Source organism: Pelobates fuscus, chromosome 10, assembly GCF_036172605.1.
Source record: "Pelobates fuscus isolate aPelFus1 chromosome 10, aPelFus1.pri, whole genome shotgun sequence".
In the NCBI taxonomy this organism is placed as follows: domain Eukaryota; kingdom Metazoa; phylum Chordata; class Amphibia; order Anura; family Pelobatidae; genus Pelobates; species Pelobates fuscus.
Genome location: NC_086326.1, coordinates 57,718,834 through 57,744,594, shown reverse-complemented (window position 1 = coordinate 57,744,594; position 25,761 = coordinate 57,718,834). Strand labels below are relative to the sequence as shown.

Below are 25,761 nucleotides of genomic sequence, written 5' to 3'. Positions count from 1 at the left end.
CTTTGTTTCTGTTTATAAAGCACTTGCCACACCTCCCCTGGTTCTGACACACAGCCTGCATGGAAAAATAAATGGTTTCACTTTCAATCAGATGTAATTTACCTTAAACAATTGTATCTCTTGCTCTGTAAATTGAACTTATTTTCCAAAGGCAATATGTCCCATGGTCTTTTAGCTGGATTATGGCTGCACTTCAACCTCGCTCACCTGTTGGCATGCTGTTTGCTCTTAACAGTCAAACAGCATATTTTCTTGCTGTATTGCACAACATATTAACATGAATACAGATTTGGCACCAAAACATTTTCAAAAAGTCATTAAACATTTGGCTCAAGGGCCATGAATTGTGTTTTTTCTCTTTCCCCCTGGGTCTCCAGCTACATCTTGTGTGTCTCCCTGGTTCATTTGCTCCGGCTGGTCTCCAGTCTTACCCCACTTCATTGTGACATATCATGACTGTGGAAGATAAACTTCTATACCCTGCTTTCTCCACTGGAAAAGTTCCAGTGCTAGCTTCTTACGGATCTACCATCATAACCGAGAATCTGCAACAGTTGCCTTCCTAGCATTTACGTTGTCTTCATGATCTGACTGTTCCGAACCCTTTGTAGAGGACGAATGAACAGAGGAGACCTGTTGGGTCTGGCTGTTTAGAGCAGTGGTAAGATCGCTGTCTTAGGACTGGAAAACTCCTGTTTACATCTCGGTAAGACCATTGTACCAGTAAGTGCCCTTCGGCAAGATGCTGAATGATATATATCTACCTACGAGAGATATCTACGATAGATCTCTGATTGCAAAACACTTTACAAGATCTATGGTAGTTGGATATCTGTAAAATATACCCCTCTATGGTCATTTGAAATGTAGAATATAAAAATTTAATTTTATATCCCTTATACATCAATATCAGCTAATAATATACACCATACTTCATTTCCATTCAATGTAATAAACAATGACATGCAAACATCACTTTCCTGCCAAAAGGATGCAGCATATATCAAAATATCTGAGCAAAATACAAAATGACTCGCTGAAAAAAAAAAAAGCCCTGACAACAGTGCTAGCCATAATAACAATAACCATGTTATTGCCATGACAACCACCAATCAGATGTTTTGTGAATGTGACACATCATAGATGAGTGACACTTTTTATTCATTCCTCCTATTCTACACAGTACTGGAGAATTTTTGTAGCAATATCTGTTTCCATAGTGATAAATACGACATCTTTTTTTTTGCAGTGTTTTGGAAGTGACATGACCCTCTCCGCACGATGCTCCCTGTGAAAAAACAGTGAGGCAGTACAAAGACAATTCATGAAACAGATCGAGCCAGGTTGTTAGCTCGCTGTTGGCTTAGCAAGTCTGCACTTCTAAAAGGTGTCATTAAGTGAAAACAAGATTGCATTAACCAGTTATATCGTACATGGCTTGAAGCATATGGCCAAAAGGCAGGAATAAGCAAATATCTGGAGAAGGATGTACTATAAAGGCTTACGGGTAGCCACAAGGATACTACATTACAGTGTCGGAAAAAATAAGGGCACTTTTATCCCAGTTACACAGGTAAATTAGATATTCCAGTAAAAGCTATGCAATTGTTAACGTAGTATCTGATAAATGTATACAAGCAATAGTTTTGTTTTGGTTTAACTGTCCAGCTTTCACTCCAAATATCTATTTGAATTTGTCATTTTACTCATCAGCATCCCAATTTTCTAAGGATTAAAGCAGATTATAACCTGGGATATTTAATCACGCATTTAGTTAGGCTTCACTTTTAAAAGACCTTGACTTTTAGAGTTAAAAAAAGTTATAGAAAAATACAGCAATACGATAAGGCTGTTGTGCTATGAATGCAGCATCTTTATAATGTCACAAATCAAAGAAGCAGTGTTAAAAATGATGAACAGTATACTTCAATATACACTTATTCATGATTAGGGGAAGGGGGCTTCGTGTTAGGAGTTAATGCCCATAATTCCAAGTCCACCATAACTCTAGGCCTCCCTAGCTCAAAGTCCCTCGAACTCAACCCCAAACCTAATCCCTCTACTAACGTTCGAGAGCTATTTCTGTCCTCAACACCTCCAAAATTCCAACTTAAAGAGTCACGCCAACCACCATGTCCATTTCAGTGGTTTTATATGGTCATGGTGGTAGGAGTTTGTAATTTTTCTGCTTGAAACGTGCAAAGTAATTAGCACTTGTGTGCCCTGGGCTAGTTACACCCCTTCGGCGCCTCAATTTGTGCACATGAAATGGGTGGGCTAATTAATAGTGCCCAATAGGGTATTTTAAAAAGAACCCCTCACCATCATGACTTTGCAAAACCCTTTGTTGGAACTACCATCAGCTACCTCGTATTTACCTGAATCTCATCGACTGTCTGAAATCTCTTTCAAAGGAGATTTTAAGACAAATATAATCATAAAAGTACACTTTGATAATCTATTTATATAATTTAATTTCTAGGTCTTGGTCTAGCTTAAGGAAATCTGCATAGAGCGTATCCTGCACATATCATTTTTCTAAATTATATTTTTAGTACAACCAGTGCTAAACATTGACAAAATGCTACTGAAAATGTAAACGATGCCAACCCAGAATGAAATGGTACAATTTTCATAACCTTTATATTGCTCATGCGTCACTTTTACAAGTTGTTGGATTGTTCATGAAAAGCAATGGCCTTCACTGTGTAGGCTTCATATGCTGCTAAAAAGGAAATCATGTCATAAGTCACAGTGTAGCTCCCACAGGAACTGCACTGATTAATTAATTTATTACCAACCAGAAGTTATTTGTGTGTCGGGGGAAAAAGCACAAGTGCACATGTTCAGACACACTAAAATAAATAAAACGTATTCTAGTCTCATAAATCTTTCCCTATCATTTAATTATTTTTCTTATATGGACTAGTCTTCCATTAATATAATGTGTGGCACATCATTTCTTGATGTACTTCTCCCATCTCATAACGAATTTAATGTGCCACTCACAAGCTTATGACGCATGTTATCAATACTAATGAGCAATTCTGTGTTTATTTACAGGACCAACATCCTTAAAAAAATCATGGGCTTTTGCTGCCATCTAAAGGCAAAAATATTTGTTGCATGCTGAAAACGGCTTTTGGTTTATTTTACACCCGGATAATGTTTATTACATAAGACTGTATATGTAGCACTCAAGATTTAGTGGACATTTTCCTTTTAATCTCTCACAGCTACTTTTGTAAAGGAAGCTCTCATTTAGTCAAAAATAAGAACTCAAAAAGGTTTCCTCTATTGTCTAAAATATGGAAGAGAGATACAGAAACCATCATGTTCATGGGATTGAAGGAGTTACAAATGTGGTTTAACATTTTTTACATAAGCATAATCAATGCATAAATACCTTTTTGTCGTGAGAGTAAAAGTAATGGCCTTCTTCTATTGCCATTAAAATCTGTTAAATACTCTGAAATAGACTGATGTGTTTATTGAATATACAAGGTCTGTCCAGAAAGTATCCAGCCATGTAACATGATAGAGAAATTTAATGAAGAAGACACAAGAAACATTGTACATAGGACAGTGACACCTCAGTCTAGATGTGATTGAAGGAGTTACAACTCACATCTAGTATCAAATACGCAACTAATGTTTGAATTACATACTTTTATCATGACTAATCAAGATATCCCTTATTACAAACAGGGTATAAAAATAATAATAATTTTGTTTTAAAGTGTCTAGGTGCATAACCCAGAATCACAAGCATTTAAAAACAGTTCTGTTGCATGAGGAGAGGTGCCACATCTTGCTTAGTCCCACCTATGGACCAATCTCTGCTAAATGTAGGCAGTGGCGTCTCTAGGATTCATTTTTAGGGGGGCACATGGTGGGCCAGGGACAAAAGTAGGGGGGCACATTTAACCCCACCCTCACCGCAGTTTGACCCCGCCCCTGCCGCATGTTAAGCCCCGCCCCCGACACAATGTGGTGGTGGTGTTGTTTTTTATAATCCCTGGTGGAGAATTCATTATTTTCCACCAAGGATTATTAAAGAACAAACACATTTCCCTTGATACAGTCCACACACACACACACACACAGACTGCTGAGTCCTTACACACACAGAGACACAGGCTGCTGACCATGCGCACACACACACACACACACACACAGACTGCTGAGTCCATACACACACAGACTGCTGAGTCCATACACACAAACAGACTGCTGAGTCCATACACACATGCAGACTGCTGAGTCCATACACACACGCAGACTGCTGAGTCCATACACACACGCAGACTGCTGAGTCCATACACACACGCAGACTGCTGAGTCCATACACACACGCAGACTGCTGAGTCCATACACACACGCAGACTGCTGAGTCCATACACACACGCAGACTGCTGAGTCCATACACACACGCAGACTGCTGAGTCCATACACACACGCAGACTGCTGAGTCCATACACACACACACAGACTGCTGAGTCCATACACACACACACACTGCTGAGTCCATACACACAAACTGCAGAGTCCATACTGTGCCACACATACAGACTGCTGAGTCCATACACACATACAGACTGCTGAATTCATACACACACACTGCTGAGTCCATACACACACAGACAGACTGCTGAGTCCATACACACACAGACAGACTGCTGAGTCCATACACACACTTGCAGACTGCTGAATCCATACATACTGACTGCTGAGTCCATACATACTGACTGCTGAGTCCATACACACACAGACTGTTGAGTCCATACACACACAGACTGCTGAGTCCATACACACATTTAGACTGTGGAGTCCATACACACAGACAGACTGTGGAGTCCATACACACACACAGACTGTGGAGTCCATACACACACACAGACTGTGGAGTCCATACACACACACAGACTGTGGAGTCCATACACACACACAGACTGTGGAGTCCATACACACACACAGACTGTGGAGTCCATACACACACACAGACTGTGGAGTCCATACACACAGACAGACTGTGGAGTCCATACACACAGACAGACTGTGGAGTCCATACACACAGACAGACTGTGGAGTCCATACACACAGACAGACTGTGGAGTCCATAGACACAGACAGACTGTGGAGTCCATAGACACAGACAGACTGTGGAGTCCATAGACACAGACAGACTGTGGAGTCCATAGACACAGACAGACTGTGGAGTCCATAGACACAGACAGACTGTGGAGTCCATAGACACAGACAGACTGTGGAGTCCATACACACAGACAGACTGTGGAGTCCATACACACAGACAGACTGTGGAGTCCATACACACACATACAGACTGTGGAGTCCATACACACAGACAGACTGTGGAGTCCATACACACAGACAGACTGTGGAGTCCATACACACAGACAGACTGTGGAGTCCATACACACAGACAGACTGTGGAGTCCATACACACAGACAGACTGTGGAGTCCATACACACAGACAGACTGTGGAGTCCATACACACAGACAGACTGTGGAGTCCATACACACAGACAGACTGTGGAGTCCATAGACACAGACAGACTGTGGAGTCCATACACACAGACAGACTGTGGAGTCCATACACACAGACAGACTGTGGAGTCCATAGACACAGACAGACTGTGGAGTCCATACACACAGACAGACTGTGGAGTCCATACACACAGACAGACTGTGGAGTCCATACACACACATACAGACTGTGGAGTCCATACACACAGACAGACTGTGGAGTCCATACACACAGACAGACTGTGGAGTCCATACACACAGACAGACTGTGGAGTCCATACACACAGACAGACTGTGGAGTCCATACACACAGACAGACTGTGGAGTCCATACACACAGACAGACTGTGGAGTCCATACACACAGACAGACTGTGGAGTCCATACACACAGACAGACTGTGGAGTCCATACACACACACTGCTGAGTCCATACACACATGCAGACTGCTGAGCCCATACACACACACAGACTGCTGAGTCCATACACACACACACACACAGACTGCTGAGTCCATAGACACACACAGACTGCTGAGTCCACACACAGAGACTGCTGAGTCCATACACACACATAGACTGCTGAGTCCATACACACACATACAGACTGCTGAATCCATACACACACATACAGACTGCTGAATCCATACACACACATTCAGACTGCTGAATCCATACACACACATACAGACTGCTGAATCCATACACACACACACACACACACACACAAGCTTCCTCACTAGCAGGCATGCAGACAGACACACACACACACACAAGCACATTAAGCCTACCTGCAGGGCTGGCCTTAGGTGATCAGACGCCCTGTGCGAGCCCAACATATGGCGCCCCCCTTCAGCAATAGCCCTGTTCCGCCTACTACAAAACCCTTCCACAAAGTCCCCGCCTCCCTTTCTACAAAAACCTTGCCCTCCTTTTTACAAAACACCTGCCCCGTCTACAAAACCCCTGCTCTCCCTTTAATACAACCCCTGCCCATCCTTCTACAAAGTTTTTTCTCCCCCTTTAACAAAACACATGCTATCATTATATATATCAACTATACAGCAATGTACACATAATATCACTAAAAACCTTCCCCCTCCACCAAAACCACTGCCACCCTCTACAAAAGCCCTGTACTCATTCTACATAAACCTCTGCTCCCCTTCTACTAAACCCCTGCCCCCTTCTACTAAACCCCTGCCCCCTTCTACTAAACCCCTGCCCCCTTATACTAAACCCCTGCTCCACTTCTACTAAACCCCTGCCCCCTTATACTAAACCCCTGCCCCCTTATACTAAACTCCTGCCCCCTTATACTAAACCCCTGCTCCACTTCTACTAAACCCCTGCCCCCTTATACTAAACCCCTGCCCCCCTATACTAAACCCCTGCTCCACTTCTACTAAACCCCTGCCCCCTTATACTAAACCCCTGCCCCCCTTATACTAAACTCCTGCCCCCCTTATACTAAGCCCCCTGTTCCCTCTAGAAAAACCCCTGCTCCCCCTTCAACAAAACCCATGCCCCCTCCACAAAATCCTTTCCCCTGCCACTTCACCAGAAATGCCTGCCCCCTCTTCTACAAAACCCCTTCCCTACACCAAAACCCTAACCCCTCTATAAAACCTCTGCTCCTCCCTAAACCAAAACCCCTCCCCTTCTACAAAACCCCTTCCCCAAAATCCCAGCCAGAAAACCTCTGCTCCCGTTCTGCAAACCCCCACACACAAAAACAACAATCTATTTAATAAAAGAAAAACAATAGTTACAACAAGAATAAGCAGACACACATTAAATCTTGCTGCTCCCTGGACCCTCCTGACAGTGTCCCAGTCTGCCGACCTTGATACCAGCACTGACCTCCTCCCTCACACTCACTGTGCGGATCCTTCCGCGAATGACTGTGGAGGCGGAGCATGCTCTTCCTCCATGCTCCTGACCTCCTCTCTCTCCCGGCCGCTGCTCTCTTCATAATTTGCAATTCAAGTGCACAGCACAATGCACTTGACTTGCTCTGCACATGACTCGGGCCGGCCTGTGAGTGACTGAGTGCGAGCTGTGTCGGCCGCCCGCCGCCCCTGTTGCCATGGCACCCTGTGCGGCCACACAGCTCGCACACCCCTAAGGCCGGCCCTGCCTACCTGTCACTGGAGCCTGTTGCTGGGGGTCAGACAGCCATCTTTTATTCTTTCCAGCAGCAGCATGGGCTGCTGCTTAACGGCGGGGGCGTGGCTTATGTGCGGAAGGCGGGGTTTCGTTTGGGGGCGGAGCCTGTGCCGGGGAAGCTTCTGGGTGCTGAAAACACCCAGCACAGTTCCAGCTGCTCTCTCCTGCATTCCCTTGGGCTGTCACACACTGTTACAGTCCGAGGAAATAGAATTTAGACACATGGCCAGCAAGTTGCTGGCATTTGGGGGGGGGAGTGGCCAAGGAGGGGCACAGCATGATGTAGGGGGGCCATGACCCCCTCTGCCCCCCCCAGTGACGTCACTGAATGTAGGTTCTTGGTAGGTGGAGATCTAATTACCTGCCCTGGTTTTTTCGCTCTTTGCACCACAATCTTAATTTTTCAATTTCTAAGACTAGGAGATGTTGTAGGCATTGTTCATACAAAATGCAAGACAAAACCAGGGCAATCAACTGTCAATCGTGACAACTAATGGCACACAAAGCCAAGGTAAAATTAACCTTAATACTTTGTTATTTTTTCCATGGTTTGCAGATTTAAAAAAAAAAAAAAAGCCACACCCCCATAATATTCAAATACAAACCTGCACACTCCACACAAATACCTTTATGCATTGACACCATGACACTCCACGCAAATAAAACCCTTCCTTTGCAAACACATTTTTTTATATTTTAATATGCTTTAAAACCCATCTATTTTTCGCTCTATATGAATGCTTTCCAGCTTCATAACCTTATTTTGCTTATCTCTGACAGTCTAGTGGAGGGAAAATTTGAGAATTGAGGGATATTTCCTTGCTGAACTCTCTCTGCCTATTCTCATGTGTATCTCAAAGTGCTGCACAGCCCTTTAATGGGTGCATCACTGGAGTATGACATCACTCGTGTCATCGCAACATTCACTCCAAGAGAGCAGAACAGAAAAAATAAATGTTTAGTCCTCTCCCTCTGTCATTAAGCATTGGGGAGATAGGGGAACCAATAGCTGTTCTCCCTGGTACATATGAAGCATTAGTACAGCTGGGTGGCATGCACCAATTAATGCTAAGAAACTAAGAAATGCTCCGACTGGCACATTTTGTGAAAATTAATGTTAATTTATCCAAATGTTTCAAGACATGGCTGATCTCAAAGGTTAGGATTTTGCAAACTGTGCAGCTGCATGATGGCAAATATCTTATAACTTTGTTGGGGCCACATATGCCATTTATTCCTAGTACTACCAAAAAGTTTTTGTCTGTTGAGAGCCACATGGTAGAAAAGTGACAATTGCTTTTTATAGCACAGAAACAGGGACACTTTAAATAATGTTTGGAAAGGGCAGAGATAGGAATGGTACTTAAGTCACACTATGGATGGGGACAGAAAGGCAAGAGACAGAAGGGTCGGGTTGGCAATCTAACCCTGTGCCAGTAGTTAGGGATCCTCTATGAAATTCTACCACGTGTCATTAAAGCTTGGATAATCCAGCCAACCCCTACCTAGTGATAGAATATAGTGATATGCAACAAAAAGTTCTTCTGAGAGTGTCACTGCCACTGATGTCCTTTATTGTTGTGAGAATGTTAGCTAGGCAATTTGCATATTTTTGCATATGCTTGCAGCTGGGTTTATATGACTCACTGTAAGCTGAACGTGTTGCTGGAGAATAGTCCTTGCAGTGAATTAAGCATTTTGGGTATTCTTGCCCCTCGGAACAAGAGTGTTGTCTCTTATTTGGGGGGTATGGTGACAAAGTCTGTGCACATGTGTGCTAAAAGCTTAATCATTTGGGCCTTTGTGCCAAAATGGTTTTTGTAAAGACTGTTTCAGGAGCACTCAAAGAAGAGGTCAGAAGAGCGCATATCTGCCTGTGTGTAGAGGACAAGACCTTCGCCCAAAGAATCACGGCGGTGGAATCCAGTGCCTGGAGAAGGTCCCCAGAAACTGGGTCTGAATTAATTATTAATGGCAATTATAAAGCACCAACAAATTCCACAATAATAAGTGTGCACAGAGATGTGGGATAGTGAGCAGGTAACTTGTTTTTGCACTGTATTGTGGCAAATGAATACTGCAGACATTGCTGCACAGGGCTGCCATTGTTGCAAATTTAAAACTAATTAACTCAATAATTATTTGCAAAAAAGTCTGACCCATATACTGCATTCATAAATCCTACTACCCATAAAGGTAAGGACAAGACTGGGGAGTTTCTAAATGCAGAGTATTGGACTTTGCACATTCTCGGGGTCAATTTTTAGTAGACACCAAATCACTCTATATGCTACATTGACAAATCAAGGGCCAATTCCAAAATGTGCTGAAAATAGTGACAGTACGTATCAGAATTGAAATTACAGGACAAGCACAGATTTCACAAAATTATGCAACTCAGAAATACATTTGGAGCTTGTTGAATTAAGCCTATAGTTTTCTACAAGCTTTCCATTGGTGTCTATTTACTATTGTTCTCTTTAGAGGTCACGGTTAAGATTTCATTTTTTCCCCATAGAAAACAATGTAAAGCAGCACCACTATGAAATGCAATCAATATGCCCAATACTGCACTTGGGTTCTCTCAATCAACCATTTTCCCCTTGTACTTCCTTCTAAATGATACAGTTCTAGTTGCAAAACCAATTTTCTAATATAAATCGAACATGATCACTCCTAAAACGGTCCTTGATTATTCCATAACTTTTAACGTATGGCTGAATTATACATGTTTGGAATCAGTTATAAAAATGTTTATTGAGGAACAAAGGATCGTTTGTACAGAACATAATCTGTCAAAGGGATTCATTCTTCCATTATACTATTCATCATTCTTGCCATCTAGTGACACTGGTCCCAGTGACATGCAGGTGCAGCTTACATTAGGTCTTGTTCCATAATAATTATGCAATTATTTTAACATATAGCTGGCAAATTGTTACATGGTTATGCTGACACTTTGCGTTTCGCGGATTGGTGTTTTTGTCCATCACTGCTTTACATTTGAGTAAGGGAATAAGTTAGATAAAAATTGGATTGTGCAGAAACCCGCACAGAGGGAACATCTGTATACAGGCTCATCCCAACTGGCAAAGGATATACTTTAGGAATCTATGTTTTAAAGGAACGCAGCAAGCACAACAATCACTGCAGCTCACTGTAGTGTTATGATGTCAGGGGTACCCTGGCACCTCACCATTGTAAGGAGTCAAACAGTTTTTGAACGGTTTGACTCCTTATCTCGGATGCACCGGGCTCCACTTCCCCGTTTTAAGCAGGCAAGAACTTTTGTTCACTCTCCCGAGCTAAGCCCTACAGTGCAGGGCCTAGCTCATTGGCTGACTGATCAGCTGAAGCGCTACGTCAATGACATCCTGACACTCCCCGATTTAGAAAGTATGCCATCATTACATCCTGGTATAGCTACAGCAGAAATTGGAAGGTAAGTAGAACTGGTACTCCAGCCTAATATACTGTAACCCTTATCAGAAAATAAAATATTTATGTATTTTAAGCATGCATACCTTAAAACAGACAGCCCTATATCATTCTAGGTAAAATAATAATAATATTAAAAGTGTTTATTTCACAGATGATGACCTCCAAACACTTCAGAGCTGTATGAAATTAGAGTGGGGAGTGGAATTCTCCAGCAGAACAGATACTTGTATATCATACTGATGCCATTTAATAATATCAATTGAGAATAAAGGCACAACAGAACATTTCAAGTACTAATAAAATCACATAAATTTGTGATTTAAAATAAATTGCAAAATAATCAAGAGATTTCCAATCATTTTCTGCCAGATGGATCTTGATTGACAGCAGAAATGGCATTAAGGTGTTAAGAAAGTATGTAGCAAGGAGAGATGGAATTATCATTGCCCGGAGCAATGTGCATCAAAACGAAGACAGGGTTGTGTTTGTGCGGAGTGACTGAACATGTGGAGAAATGTAAAACGCATTCCACATACATATTTTTACCTGTACCCAATTTAAAGTCAGTGCAAGCTCATTGCTGCATTTTCCATTTGTGATAAATAAAAGTCAATGTTGCGGGCACTTAAGAAAGCTTGGGCTATGTATGGAACCATACTGAAAATAAGGAGTTAAAGGGAAACTACTTGATGGTTTTTACATGTCAGAAATGCCACGTTTCCACGTTGTAAGGGTTAAATCATTTTGTTTGAAACCTATTTGGTCATGGCTTATTATACTTTCTCCAGCCTGGGCTATTGTATTTTCTGAGTATCCTACGGACAGGAACCAACCTGTCTGACTGTAACACTGGCAGCAGCCTGATACACACTGATTAGGCAAGCATGGACAGTGATCATACCGTCAGTAATGTCATCTAAAGATCTTGAATGAAGGAATAAAAAAAACAAAAAAAAACACAATACCTTTCAAACGCAAAAAGTAAACAAACATTTCAGCAGCGAGATACATTATAATTACATTAATCCAAAAACCATGACCAGTTCAGTGATCTGAAGTAGTTATGGTTCCTGGAGTCTGTATATGCAGTGTTTGGCTTGGAAACACTGCACATTGAAAAATTAACCCCTTAGCTGCTGGAGGTATTACAAAACCTCTCTGTTCCTGTAGTGGTTAAGCATTTTAATTTGTCATTGAGTTAAGTAAAAAAACAAAACGGTCACAGGGCCTATGACGTCATGTGACCAATATTTTTAAATCTTTTCTGGTATAAAAGCAATGAAGGTCCTTTCGTCTGTAAACACTTGAAAAAGCCTGATTAGGTGAAATGCGTTGTGTGCCATTTTATAGAGATTTAGGATTATTTTTCTAATAAGGTTTTAGTTTAATCATCATCTCTAGAGCTTCCTATCACACGGAAGATGGGACATAATTTGCCTTGGTGGAAGAACATACCACCCCATGACTTTTGGATTGAGCAAAACCCTTTGTTGCTCAAAACCAAGTGAGTAAATTTCCTGTTATTTAATTTAATTTTGATAACACAGTGTATACTATATTTTATTCTCTGTTTTATATGCCACGGTGAGGATTTGACGTCTGAGAGAGAAGAATAGCACATATATCCAAGAGTGGGGATCATTCCACTCCTTGCCTTATGCAAGAAGCCATCAGAGCGATGGTCCCTATGTATAAATAAAAAACAAAGGTGAATTACAAAAAACAGTAAAAACAAGGGGAACTAGAGGGACAAAAACAGATTAATCTAAAAACAAAATATGCAAAGTGACAGTGCTGGTTTCAGGGCCGTCTTTAATATTGACCGGACCCAGGGCAACCATTTGCTTGGGGCCCCTGGACCCTGCCAGACATACTAACACATACAATGACAGACATACTGACACACACTAACATACACAGGAACACATACACTGACAGACATACTGACACAAACACAGACACATACACAGACAAACATACTGACACAAACACAGACACATACAGACAAACATACACTGACAGACATACTGAGACACATACACAGACATAAACATACACTGACAGACATACTGACACAAACACATACATAAACATACAATGACAGACATACTGACACAAACAAAGACACATACACAGACCAGGGCCGTCTTTAATATTGACCGGACCCTGGGCAACCATTTGCTTGGGGCCCCTGGACTCTGCCAGACATACTAATACACATACAGAGACATACACTGACAGACATACTGACACACACGCAGACACATACACAGACATAGATATACACTGACAGACATACTGACACAAACACAGACACATACATAAACATACAATGACAGACATACTGACACAAACACAGACACATACACAGACCAGGGCAGTCTTTAATATTGACCGGACCCTTGGCAACCATTTGCTTGGGGCCCCTGGACTCTGCCAGACATACTAACACACATACACAGAGACACACATTGACAGACATACTGACACACACAGAAACATACACTACAGACATACTGACAGACATACTGACACATGCAGACACATACATACAGACACATACAATGACAGACATACTGACATACACAGACATACTGACACATACACTGACAGACATACTGACACATACACTGACAGACATACTGACACATACACTGACAGACATACTGACACAAACACAGAGACATACTGACAAACATACACTGACATACATACTGACACAAACACAGACACATACAGACATACTGAAAAACATTCACTGACAGACATACTGACTCAAACACAGACAGACATACTGACATAAATTTACACTTTTAAACCCACCCACAAGTTCCCTACCTTGGAAGGTGGTTCCCCAGTGTCCAGACTGAAGGCTGAGACTGTTGGGATCTGCCTCTCCTGGCACAGGCTCCCTCCTTCGTCTCCCGCGCGGCTTCTCTCCTTAGTGGGAGGAAGTGACTCACAGCTGTCACTTACTCCCAGCGCTGCCGAAAAGCAAAGGGCCTGGTGGTGCTGTTAAAGGGCTACAGACTGTGACCGGGCCCCTGCTTACAATACCCACCCGGTGGCCTCCTTAATGTGCGGGCCGGCGGCCCCATGGGAGAAACAATTGTTGAGGGCAGCGGGGCCCACGGGGAAGATGCCTTGGGTCCCCCCAAGAGTAACTGGGCCTGGGGCAGCTGCCCCGTTTGCCCCACGTTAAAGACGGGCCTGGCTAGTTTAAAGAAGTCTATTACAGCTGGCTGACACCAGGAATTAATAAATTATTATTTCATTAAAAAAAAAAAAAAAATCTATTTTGCCAAAGCCATTAAACCCTACTAGAATCTAGTCTTCGGGACAACATACATATCATATTTCAGTCACATATTTGTTATGATTTCTATTAAAATAATCTTTATTTAGAATTACTGTTCCTTGTGGTTCTATAGGTCGTCATAAATCTTTAAATGCTTCAGATTACCATTTCGACTCAACTTGACATTTATAACAACAACATAAAAACTACAAAAACAAATCTGTATGTAAACTTCTTTGAAGGTGGTTTTTGGGAGACCTGCTTCAACTTGCCTGAGAGTGTGCATTAGCACTTAATATATAATATTTCATAAGTTTAACTTTTTCACTAGAAAGACTTCTCATGATGCTGGCATTAATAATGAATGCACACCTTTTATAATTTTACAGTCATGTAAAGACTACTTGCAATATATATTTTCCCAGTAGATACCACAAACACGATAAGATAAATGATCTTATCAAAATAGTATGGATGACTGAAAGAATTTAAGTACTAGAATGCTCCCACAATGTATTTTTTCGTTTTTTTATTTCCATTCTAAATAAATAATTACATCAATTTTGCATGTATTTCTTTACTTTAGTGGTTTAGTAACTTGAAAAGAGACCATAGCCAGTTAGCCGCAACAACAAGAATAATTAAAAGAGGAATGTACTATTAGATCGAAGCTAAAGACTTCAATCACCATAACCACTAAGTTTTCTGTCAGTGGTGTATTTTGGGTTTGTGCTGCCCTAGGCACAACTAAATTCGGGCACCCCCAAAATTTAAATGTGCCCCCCCAATTCGTGTCAAGGCCATTTTTTGACTGACAGACACATACCCTCATTGATACATGCACTGATATACACTCACTGACAGATACACAGTCATTGGCACACACATACAGTCATTAGCACACACTGTTTAACCAACACACACTTTCACTGACAGACACACACTGACAGGCACACACTCTCAGATAGACATAAAATGACATACACACACTGACACACACTCACAGGGACACCCATTCTCACTCACAGACACACACTGACAGCTACACTCACTCACAGTAAAGGGGACAGCCCCAGAACACGAGGCAAACAAGGCATTTGTCTGGGAGCTTGAGGTGGCATTATTTGGCTCACAAGAGTAAACTCAAGCCCTGGAGCTGCAAGGGATTCTCCATCAGACCACCAGGGATTGACGAAGTGAGGGGAAATATAAAAGATTATTTATTTTAACTAAAACAAATATATATATATATATATATATATATATATATATATATGTTTTATTAAAAATATAGATTTGTTTTATTTAAAATATATATTTCTCTGCCCCCCTACCTCCACACACACACACACAATTATTTTCACACACAAACACACTCATACACTGCCCTCCACACAAATACTGCCCTACACATTGTATCCCTTTACACACACACACACACTGCACCCCACCCTTCAGACACACTGTATCCCACATACAGCACCCATCACACACAGACACTGCACCCTTCACACACACAAAAAACTGTACCATTCCACACACACTGCACCCCTTACACACATTGAGTGGTGCAGTGTGTGTAGGCTGCATTGTGGGGTGCAGAGTGTGTGAGGGACACAAACACATAAACACACTCACACCCTGCATCACTTAATGCACCCTTGACGCACACACACACTGCACTACACACACACACACAAACACACTGCACCCTTGACACACAATACTGCCCTCATCCCCTACCCCGGCATACCCCAGGTAAGCTGTCAAACTGTTCTAAAACGGTTTGACTACTTATTCCAGGAGGGCAACACGGCACTCCTGACACCATAACCACTGCTTAGAGCTGTAGTGGTTATTGTGCCTAAACTGTTCCTTTAAATAATTTACCAGTGCCCCTCCCGAGATTAGGTTCTGGATCCGCCCCTGAATGGGGCAACAAAGTGCCACAACATGGAAATACAATCAAGGTTAGTAGGATTTTGCTTAGGTTTTATGGAAAATTGAAGTGGCGAGGCACTGGGCTGTACAGATACCTAGACTAACAGTGCAAGTGCGTTTACAGATATAATACAAGATACCATGAAAAATGTCTAAGTTCTTTATTGTGCACATACTTAAAATCTGATCATTATCGACAATGGTCATTTAAGGCATCTCTAGGAGGAGGTCTTGATTGGCCAAAATGGCATTTGGTCCTGCCCCCGTACTGGTTTCCCAATGGGAAAGCATTGGATTGGTTAAAAATCGGCCATTTTGATGATTTCACAAAGGGGGAGGGGCCAGCGCCGGCATACCTGGATGGAACTGAAACTGTTCAATACAAACAGAAATAACTATTCTCATTAGTCATGCCGGATATGTTTATATGTACTTACCTTTTCGCTGTGGTGCCGGATTAGTGGGCTCTGTCGTGGACTGCTCTCACTTAATGACATTGGTTTGTATTTTTCTTTCTGAAACAACAGAATTAAGTTATGTTAGGTTAAAGGATTTCCAATTTAACAATTGTACTGAAATGTAAGTTTTAAATGAGCACTCCAAGCACCAGAAAAACTACAGCACATTGTAGTGGTTATGGTGCCTGAAGTTAACTTTTACAATTTTTTTTTTTAAAATTTCATTAATGCCATTTATAAAGTGCCAGCATATTCCACAACGCTGTACAAGATCGCATATCTTAAACTCATTAGTCTAACTAAATACAGAGATTTTAGCATGTGTTGGCTGTTTCCCATATTGTTACCTCTACTCCTGTATTTCTTCCCTGGCACAGAGATAAATGAAAAGAACAGGACGATCTGTACATCTGCCTCACCACATCCTTGTGATTAAATACAAAGCACACAGGTCATGTGTGCACCAACATGGGAGGATTAAAGTTGCAAAGGGTGCCAGATTGGGGGCCCCTATTAGAGCCCAGTGCTCGGTTTCTCTGTGAGTTGGGTGTGTGTGGACGAGGCTGAGAGCTGTATGGGGGTGCTCAGTTTGTCTGTGCATCTAGCATTATGTACCTGTGTATGTGCCCGAGAGTGTGTGCATTTCTGACCGACTGTTTCGGGGTTCTCAGGCATTGTGTACCTGCGTATGTGCAACCCTGTCGATGTTCCTGTGTCTCTGGCATTGTATATCTGTGTATGTGCCAGAGGATCCTTGTGTGAATGTGTACGTGAGCATGTGCATGTCTGTGAGCGTATGTGAACGGGGTATTTGCTCGTGTTGTGTGTGAGAAGGACCTGCATGTGATCTTTATATGCTGCATTATTGGGGGGTAAGTATGACAAGGTAAGAAGGAGTAAGAGTGACATGGTGAGGGAGGTGACTGTGGAAGAGTGAGTGACGGGGTGAAAATATATAGGGTCAGAGTATGTGTGGGGGCACTGACTGTATGTGGAGAGGCTATGTTAAACAGTCTCAAAACACTAAAATGCATTTTATTTATTTGCATAATGTTTGCCTCATCCCTGCTACCCTCCAGGACAGGGAGTGGGGCACTAATACATTCCCTGGTGGTCCACTGGGGTACTGATGCAGGTTTGTAGTGGACCACATGGAACACACCATAGTAATTGCTGTTTCCAGTCCAGCATCGGAACCACTAGGGACTACGATTAATATGGTAGACCATGGCCCACCAGGGAATCCTTTTCATTTGCACAGGACTGTACAGGGAGATCTTAGGATTTCCCTGCTGGCTCCCTGTGGGGCCCGCTCAGAGTCAGAGTTCCGGGCCCCTGTCTGAGCCCAGGCCCTAGGCGCCCGCCTTCGATGCCTAATGGTTAATGCAGCTCTGACCAAAAATATGCCACTTTAGTTTTTATACTGTTAATGTGAATGTTGAGATTAGTTAGATTTCATAAAGATATGTTTACAATACAATACAATACAGAAAGAAATGAAGCATACTGGTATAAAATGGATCTGCTAAGTTCAGAAAGGTGTTTGGCCAGTCACCAGTAGACTCTATGGAGTGTGAATAGTTTATCATGTTTAATGCAACACTGCAAGGGTTAAAATGCATATCAAACACCAGCCATTAAGTTATCTTTAAAGTTTGTCAGTATCTCCCAAAATACACACTGTGGAACAAAGTTGTCAGTATGAAGATTGATTGCAAATGTTTTCCTGTCTGTTTCAGTTTTAACCCAGACAAGTTTGGATTTACACAATATATTGTTTTTATAGAATTAAACATGATTTACTATAAATCCTTTTTGTTTTGGTTGTTTCTATGATTCCCAACCATCTGACAAATAACTGCATTTTTTTTTTTGGAAAGGAAATTGACCATGCCAAGAAAGTAGTATAACGCAGTGGATTGAGGCAGTACCTGAATTATCTTGCCAGTGCCAGAGTCCACCTTTTAGCCACCTGGTAAGACAGTACATGGACACTCCTGCCTCCATAGCAACTTAAATGAGCTGAAGTCATCTATACAGCGCAAACGTATTCCACAATGCAAGTTAGAACAATGAGCGTTTTCTTTTAAGCTTAAGTTTCTTAATGAGTTTGATACTGTTTTTTTCTACATAATTCTATAAATAAAATTTTTGCTCACAGTCCTTAAATGGATAAAGTTAAAATATTGAGTCTTCCATAATGAGGGTTTCATCTTCTGTCATTTGGAACCTGGTGGTCCTTCCGTAGCTTGACTTTCTATGTAACATTTAAAGGTTGTTTGCTTGTACACAATATCTCTGAAGTGATTATTGTAATGGTCTGGGTATTCTAATGCTATTACTTTGTTGCTTGTCTTTTAATAAGTTAATAACTTGGGGATACAAACAAGGTCTACATGAATGGCGGAGAAAACTACACTTGGTTTAATCCTGTCTTTGCATGAACAGTTGTACATAAGAAATCAAGCATCACATTTCTTAGCTTTTCTGCCATTTGTTATCATATGCTACAAAGAATACCTCTACAGTACTGTTTAATCTTATGCAAACTTGGAAGTGGCCACAAAGAAGTGCTACAAAAATACTACACTATAATCATGTTAGAATATACAGGCGTCACGGAGTGTTAACTCTAACACGCAGAGTTTAGGATAGCAAGGAACAGACAAAAGAAATATAGACGTCTTACCAGGCTTTAGAGTGGCCGGACTTAACGTTAGACAGAGAAAAGCGTAGTCGAAATACCAGCTGAGGTCAAGGTTACATAGAGGCAGCGAAAACGAGAACTAGCCAGAGTCAGGTACACGGTAATAAATCAGAAGGGCAAACAAGACAGGCAAGGGTAAAAGAGAAACTCAGTCAGGAAACAAAGCCAAGGTCAATACCAGAACACAATACAAATCACTAGGAACGCAGTAAAGGGTACTGGGAATAGAAACCACAATATGGCACAGAATCTAGGGCCAGGCAAGTTTAAATACCTTTATTTTTACTTTGATTGGTCCATGTCATGTCTGCGCCCCAAAACGTGCGTGAATGGGTGCACCAGAATGACGTGGGTCATTGGGAGCCAACAGCAAGGTTAGACTCCCATTTCCCCTTTAAAAACATGCTCAGAACGCGAGCAGCGTTCACAATACTGTACAGGCCGTGCGCCCCAATCAGACTGTTTGCGCACGCAGCCCGCCAGGAGCAAGGAACTTCCAAGCCACACGCGGTTCGTCTGGAGGCAGGAGTGCTCAACCCGCACTCAGAACATTTTGATGTATGTAATGATAATGCTTAATTTTTACTCCTATTTTCCTTTGCTTACAGCTCCACCTTGATGGGATAACTGGCAAGGGGCGCAACGATAGGGGGCAATTAAATCCCACCCCCCAGTCACTAGCATACATTATTTGTGGTCTGCACCTCACACAATTATTTTTCTGATTAAAAGCGGCAGGATGTGTGTTGGGTTGTCTGTTCAGGAAGGAGGCAGGATTTGTGTGGGGTCTTCGTTAGCTCAGCATCGTATGGTTTTGGTTCATGTATGGACTGGTGGCCTGAAATTTTAATGTTTTCAGGTCTGAACTAGTCCACAATTTTTGTGCCAAGTAAACTACATTATATCTTGGGCTGACCATGCAGCCAGCCTATGATTGGTATGTTTTATGTCCCTGGAGGAGTTTTACATCAGGGTGAGATAAGACAGTGCCGTATGACATTCATAACATATGAAGGATGTCACTGGCAGCAGTGTACTTGCATATACAGTCTTTGTCTCTCAGTAAATGTTCTGTCATGCCGTGCAGATCAAACTTATGAAGGCTGGAGGTATAAATAATGGTACATCTCACAATTCTTGCTGGGAAAACTATTTGTACATTTGCCAGACCTTCCCTGATCACCTTTAATACCTTCCATCAACTGACTTTTAAAAAAATATTTTTGTTACAAAATGTTACATTGAAAATGTGCAGGTGTCAGAAAAACTTCCCGGCATACCTCAAATTATGTTACCTCTCTATATTATGATGACACCTTTGGGAGGCATTGCTGAGTATCAGCAAAATATGTCACATATGTTGGGATTCTTTGGTATGTCCTCTCTCATCCTTGCTTTGGAAGTTCACTCACATTGTTCTAGGTAGCCTGATTGATATCTTCACCACCAATGTGTGTCGATTTATGCTCCTGTGTCACACAATTTAGGTTTTAAAATATAAAAACCCTCATAATCTACTTCCCTAATGAAGCCAAACTATTACATGATGCCATGGTAAGTTAGTCTAGATACCAACATTCTAGGGTGGAGTGTCAAAGGTGAGAAAACTCTATAGGGGTGTTGACCCACTCTACCCAAAAGAGGTGTTTGCTTTATACATATTCCTTACGGTGAAAGTTGCATCACATTACCTCATATGAATATTTGTCCTTAATGATGTGTAACTGGCGGTTTGACTAAAGTGACCAAAAATATTGTAACCCTTAGCACTACTTCATTACATATACATTTGCCTTGTACTTATAAACTTTTATTGGTTTGTTTTCTGGAAATGTAAAATCCCATTGAATTTCCTATTGGCCATATAAAAAGAAAGTCAACATAATACCTGAGAAGGTGTCTCAACTCAGTATTATAAAGAATCTTCTAGACATCTTAACACGCAATAAAAACACTAGAAATCCCCTAAGTTTTCATTCATGTATAGCTTCACTGATTTCCTGTAATTTAAATTCCTTTTGATGCTGCAGCCAAGAATAAGCAAAGTAGAGCACTAATGTTTAGCACGGAAGCACACAAATACATTGTGATAATATATGGGGGGTCTTCAAGAATCCTATATAACCCTATACCCTATATAATCTGAGGAGGAACTGCAAAGGATAACCATGAAAAGCAACAATCGCAAAACTAGAACGAGCCTTGTGAGTAGCCCTGCTCACAAAAAATTGATGACTTAGATCTCCATTAATTTCTGGACTCAACAAAGTGGAGAAAGAAGGGCTTATTCACCAAGCCAACTTGGTTAATGGGGGTTCTGTGGGGATCTTAATAGAACATTTTGTTTAAAAAGGGAAACTATAGGCACCCAGACCACTTCATCTCATTGACGTGGTCCAGGTAAAGTACCCCTGTCCCTTTACTCTGCAGATTAAAACACTGCAGTTTCAGAGAATGTGAAGACAACCTCAAATGGCGTTTTATGATCTATGCGCGACAGTACAGCGTCACCCAGTGTCTAGAAGTGTTAGGTGTAGGAAATATAGTGAGAAAAAGTAGTCCCAGTATGAGTATTTTATAAAGATGTTTTCTTTATAAAAGGCAAATTTTGCACGGGGTGGGGGCAAAAATAGCTGGAAACAAAACAAACGTTCTCCATAAGTCCATTTTACTACATGGGCCTTAAATTTTAAATTCACTTTAAATTCTTGACAATTCTTACTTTAGTGAATAAGCCCTGAGAGTGTTTTCTAAAATCAAAATCCTCTCTGTATAAAATAAAACGAGAGCTGGAGATTTCTAATACTCTCCACTCTACCTGAGAAATGAATTCTTATAGTCCTAACCATGGCTGCTGCAGACACAATTAACCTGCTTATAAAACGAATTGCAACAATAAATGGGCATGTCCATGTTAAAAACAACTTTACAGAAAATAATGTTATCGCGTTTCAAGTGACTTTATTTACTACAAATATAGCACTCGCTGAACGGAATATAAGTATGGAACTTGGAAGACTGCGTAATTAACAATGTATTCTTTTGGAAGTTGTACTTCAATAACTGGTTTGAGGCAAGTTGCCCCTTTTTTGAATTTACTGTTTTTAATGAGAATATGTTCAATAAATTACAGGAAAATGTCCTAGAAAATCAGAGTTGGTAATCTTGACGTTAGGTGTGATCTTTAACAAAAGCTCAATATAGGCAAGTGAAAATACATCCTAAATCTCCTCGTATGCTGACTTGTTAAGAACACAACACAATATGGAATTGAGCTGCACCAACCATCCTTTACCACAACCCCTTTAGTAGCCAGGTCTCTCACCCACTACATTCTCTAACACAGGTTATGAAATACCCCTTTTAACTGCCCAATGACCCCAGCTATTCTTACCCCCCTTATTTTTACCAGTCACTAACCACAACTGCCTGTAATGGCCACTATTGTTATCACTATTATTATTCCACAGCACTTTACAATCATAGAATGGCAATTGATAATTGACAACAAGTTGTTGAACAAAATATTAACAGACACTATAGGGTAGAAGGCCCTGCTCAAACAAGCTTACGATCAATAATGAAGATTTGCAGTGGAGGTTACACCAGGACACCCTTTTAATGAGTGGGACTTGAACATCAGCTGCCCCACCACCAATTCCACACCTTCAGTGTGACAGGTTGAGAACTATTGTAATGGGGCGAGTGGACTTGTACATTTAGAAGTGTTTGAGGGTCTGCGCAAAAGCCAATTTGCATAAGTTTCATTACTAACAGTAGGACTAAAACGCACTTTACCGCAAAATAACAATTATAAGTTGATTATAAAGAAATACATATATCGGACTTTACCATAATTTAGATGTAAATAATAAAAATGGGCATTTACCTACTCATAGGAACACTCCAACCTACTGCAGGAATAATGGTACCAGGAGTGTTGGACACCCAGGGGACCCAGATTTGCGGTCTAAAATGTTTGACAAGGTACAGTGGACACGTTCCATTAAGCGGTTAGATTTTGTAAAAAAAAAAAAAAAACAACAACAAAAATCAAAACAAAAAAAAAACATGAGCAACTGTAATTTTAGTATAGTCAGAGTTTGGACGGCACACAAATGAAGTAAAATAGTGAACAAGAGACAAACACAATTGTTGCAGTTTGTTGGATTGACTCCTTGTCAAAAATAAAATGGCAACTAACAAAATATATTGTTTAGTGAAGTTTTATAGATGGACGGATTACATTTATCTTTGTTTCCAGTCACATTTATAGAGCTGGCACAGGAATGGAATAAACAAGCTTGACTCCAGCAGAATATATAATTATATAGTACACGGTTAAGTCTACAGAGAACATTAAAAAAGTGGTTTCTATTTTCCAGCAGTCCTTTCGGATATGTTCGAACCGATTTCTCAGTGTACTATAAAGGGACTAAATGTCCAAAACAATGGTTTCCTGTATTTTATCTTGATAAAAGCTACAATAGCCAATGTCAGTTGGTTTTCTAGGTGATCAAGATAATTGCATACTAAAGAATTCAGTTGCAATTTTTAGTGCAAAAAAAAAAAGAAAAGAAAAACTGCAAACATGTGTATAATCATCTCCGTATAAAACTAAAAGAGAAAAAAAAGGTGGCGCGTCTATAGAATAAACTATAACATATATAACTATTTATCTTCAAATTTCTGGTAGCATTGTTATGTTCAAGTGTACATAAGAAAACAGAAAAGAAGAACCATATAGTGTAAATCTTTGGATGATCTGTTAAATAGTGACATAGTTGTACCAATTGTCAATTTGCAACTCACATAAGGAGGTGTAAAGTGTCCCTTAGGGTTCCACCACACCCTCCAAATATTCTGTTGCTATATAGATTAATCTCTGGTTGGAGAGACAATACCAGAAAACAGCACATAGTGCAGACTATGTTCTCCTACGTAAAGCATAAAACATGGGTATAAATGAACACGCACATGTATAAGGGCCTGTAAGCTCCATCTCTAGATATACAGCACAGTGTTCATTCGGCATCACACCCATACAATTTGTTTTTTGCCTTCTTTTTTTGCAAAATAAACAGGTATAGATCCTCCACCCTCAGAAAGGAGTACTTTTGACTAACTGCTGGGATCCAGTACTTTCGCGGTACATCAGAAGATCGTAAGAGCTTTCTTAAGAAGCTGTAATAAAACCAGTGGATCATTTTCCTACTGATAGGAGGTTAAACAAGTAGGCTATGGGCAAAGGTTCCTTAGGATATAACACTTTGTAGTGTTCCTTCAAAGGGAAATAAAATAAAAAAAAAAAGAGACAGAGAGAGATATGGAAACACTAGTAAATGCATTTAGACTAGTAAGATCTACCAATAACATTCTTCGTAAACAGCATAAAATGGTTTGTAAAACTCTGCATTGTGTGTAATATAATACCAGGTATAAAGCAATTCAAACCGAAGATCAGATCCTGATAGCAGGCAGTAAACACAAGCTATTTATTAACTGTAGCTTGACATGAAAGTCTGAGAATGTTGGATAAATATATATATATATAGCAGACTTAATTGTCAAAATACAAAGTTTGGATTGGATTGGGAAAAGCATATATAACACATAGAAGAAAAAAGGGCTTGAATGTATTTGAACATAAACATTTTGTGATGATAAAAAAGAAAGTAATAGTTATTTCAAGCCGTGAGATATTTTCAAAGTTAAAAAACTAATTTCTTGAAAAGAAAAAGAAACAAAAATTGACATTCAAATATACACAGACACTACTATGGGAGGTGGGATAAGTAATGTAAAATAATAAATAAGTATGGTTCCCCAAAAGCCCTTTCAGCCAGATAAATGCATATAGACACCCTTTGTCTATCTACAATATGTATTGAAGGCATGATGAGGTCAATGTAACCATTAAGGGCTCAGCAAACAACATCTCACTTCTTTACTCTATTTTCCGGTATTTTGAGATGAAAAGCTAATATTTCTTGCATCCCAACCAGTGCTGGTGCAAGATTTTTGACACCCTAGGCAAGAAAAAAAAAAAAAAAAAAAAGTTGCCGCCCCATTCATTCCACCCACTCATGCAGACTTACCTACACTGACCCATACACAACTGACCCATAAAGACACACACACACAGAGAAACACAACCCGTTTTGTATAATCAATCAAACTTGATAGGAGGGGGCGGCCAGAC

The 25,761-nt window shown here is 40.8% G+C and overlaps 1 protein-coding gene across 5 annotated transcripts in view; it reads right to left on the bottom strand.

The window, feature by feature from the left end:
- The window catches only part of ANK3 (ankyrin 3), a 557,845-nt gene that overhangs the window by 511,614 nt on the left and 20,470 nt on the right, over window positions 1-25,761 (bottom strand). For all 5 annotated transcript variants that reach the window (XR_010085575.1, XR_010085574.1, XM_063434253.1 and 2 more), the window contains exon 2: window positions 16,832-16,909. Coding sequence is in view for 3 of the 5 variants with exons in the window: in XM_063434253.1 (XP_063290323.1) it covers window positions 16,832-16,909 (78 nt within the window). In the remaining 2 variants the exon portion in view is untranslated. The remainder of the gene's footprint in view (window positions 1-16,831; window positions 16,910-25,761) is intronic.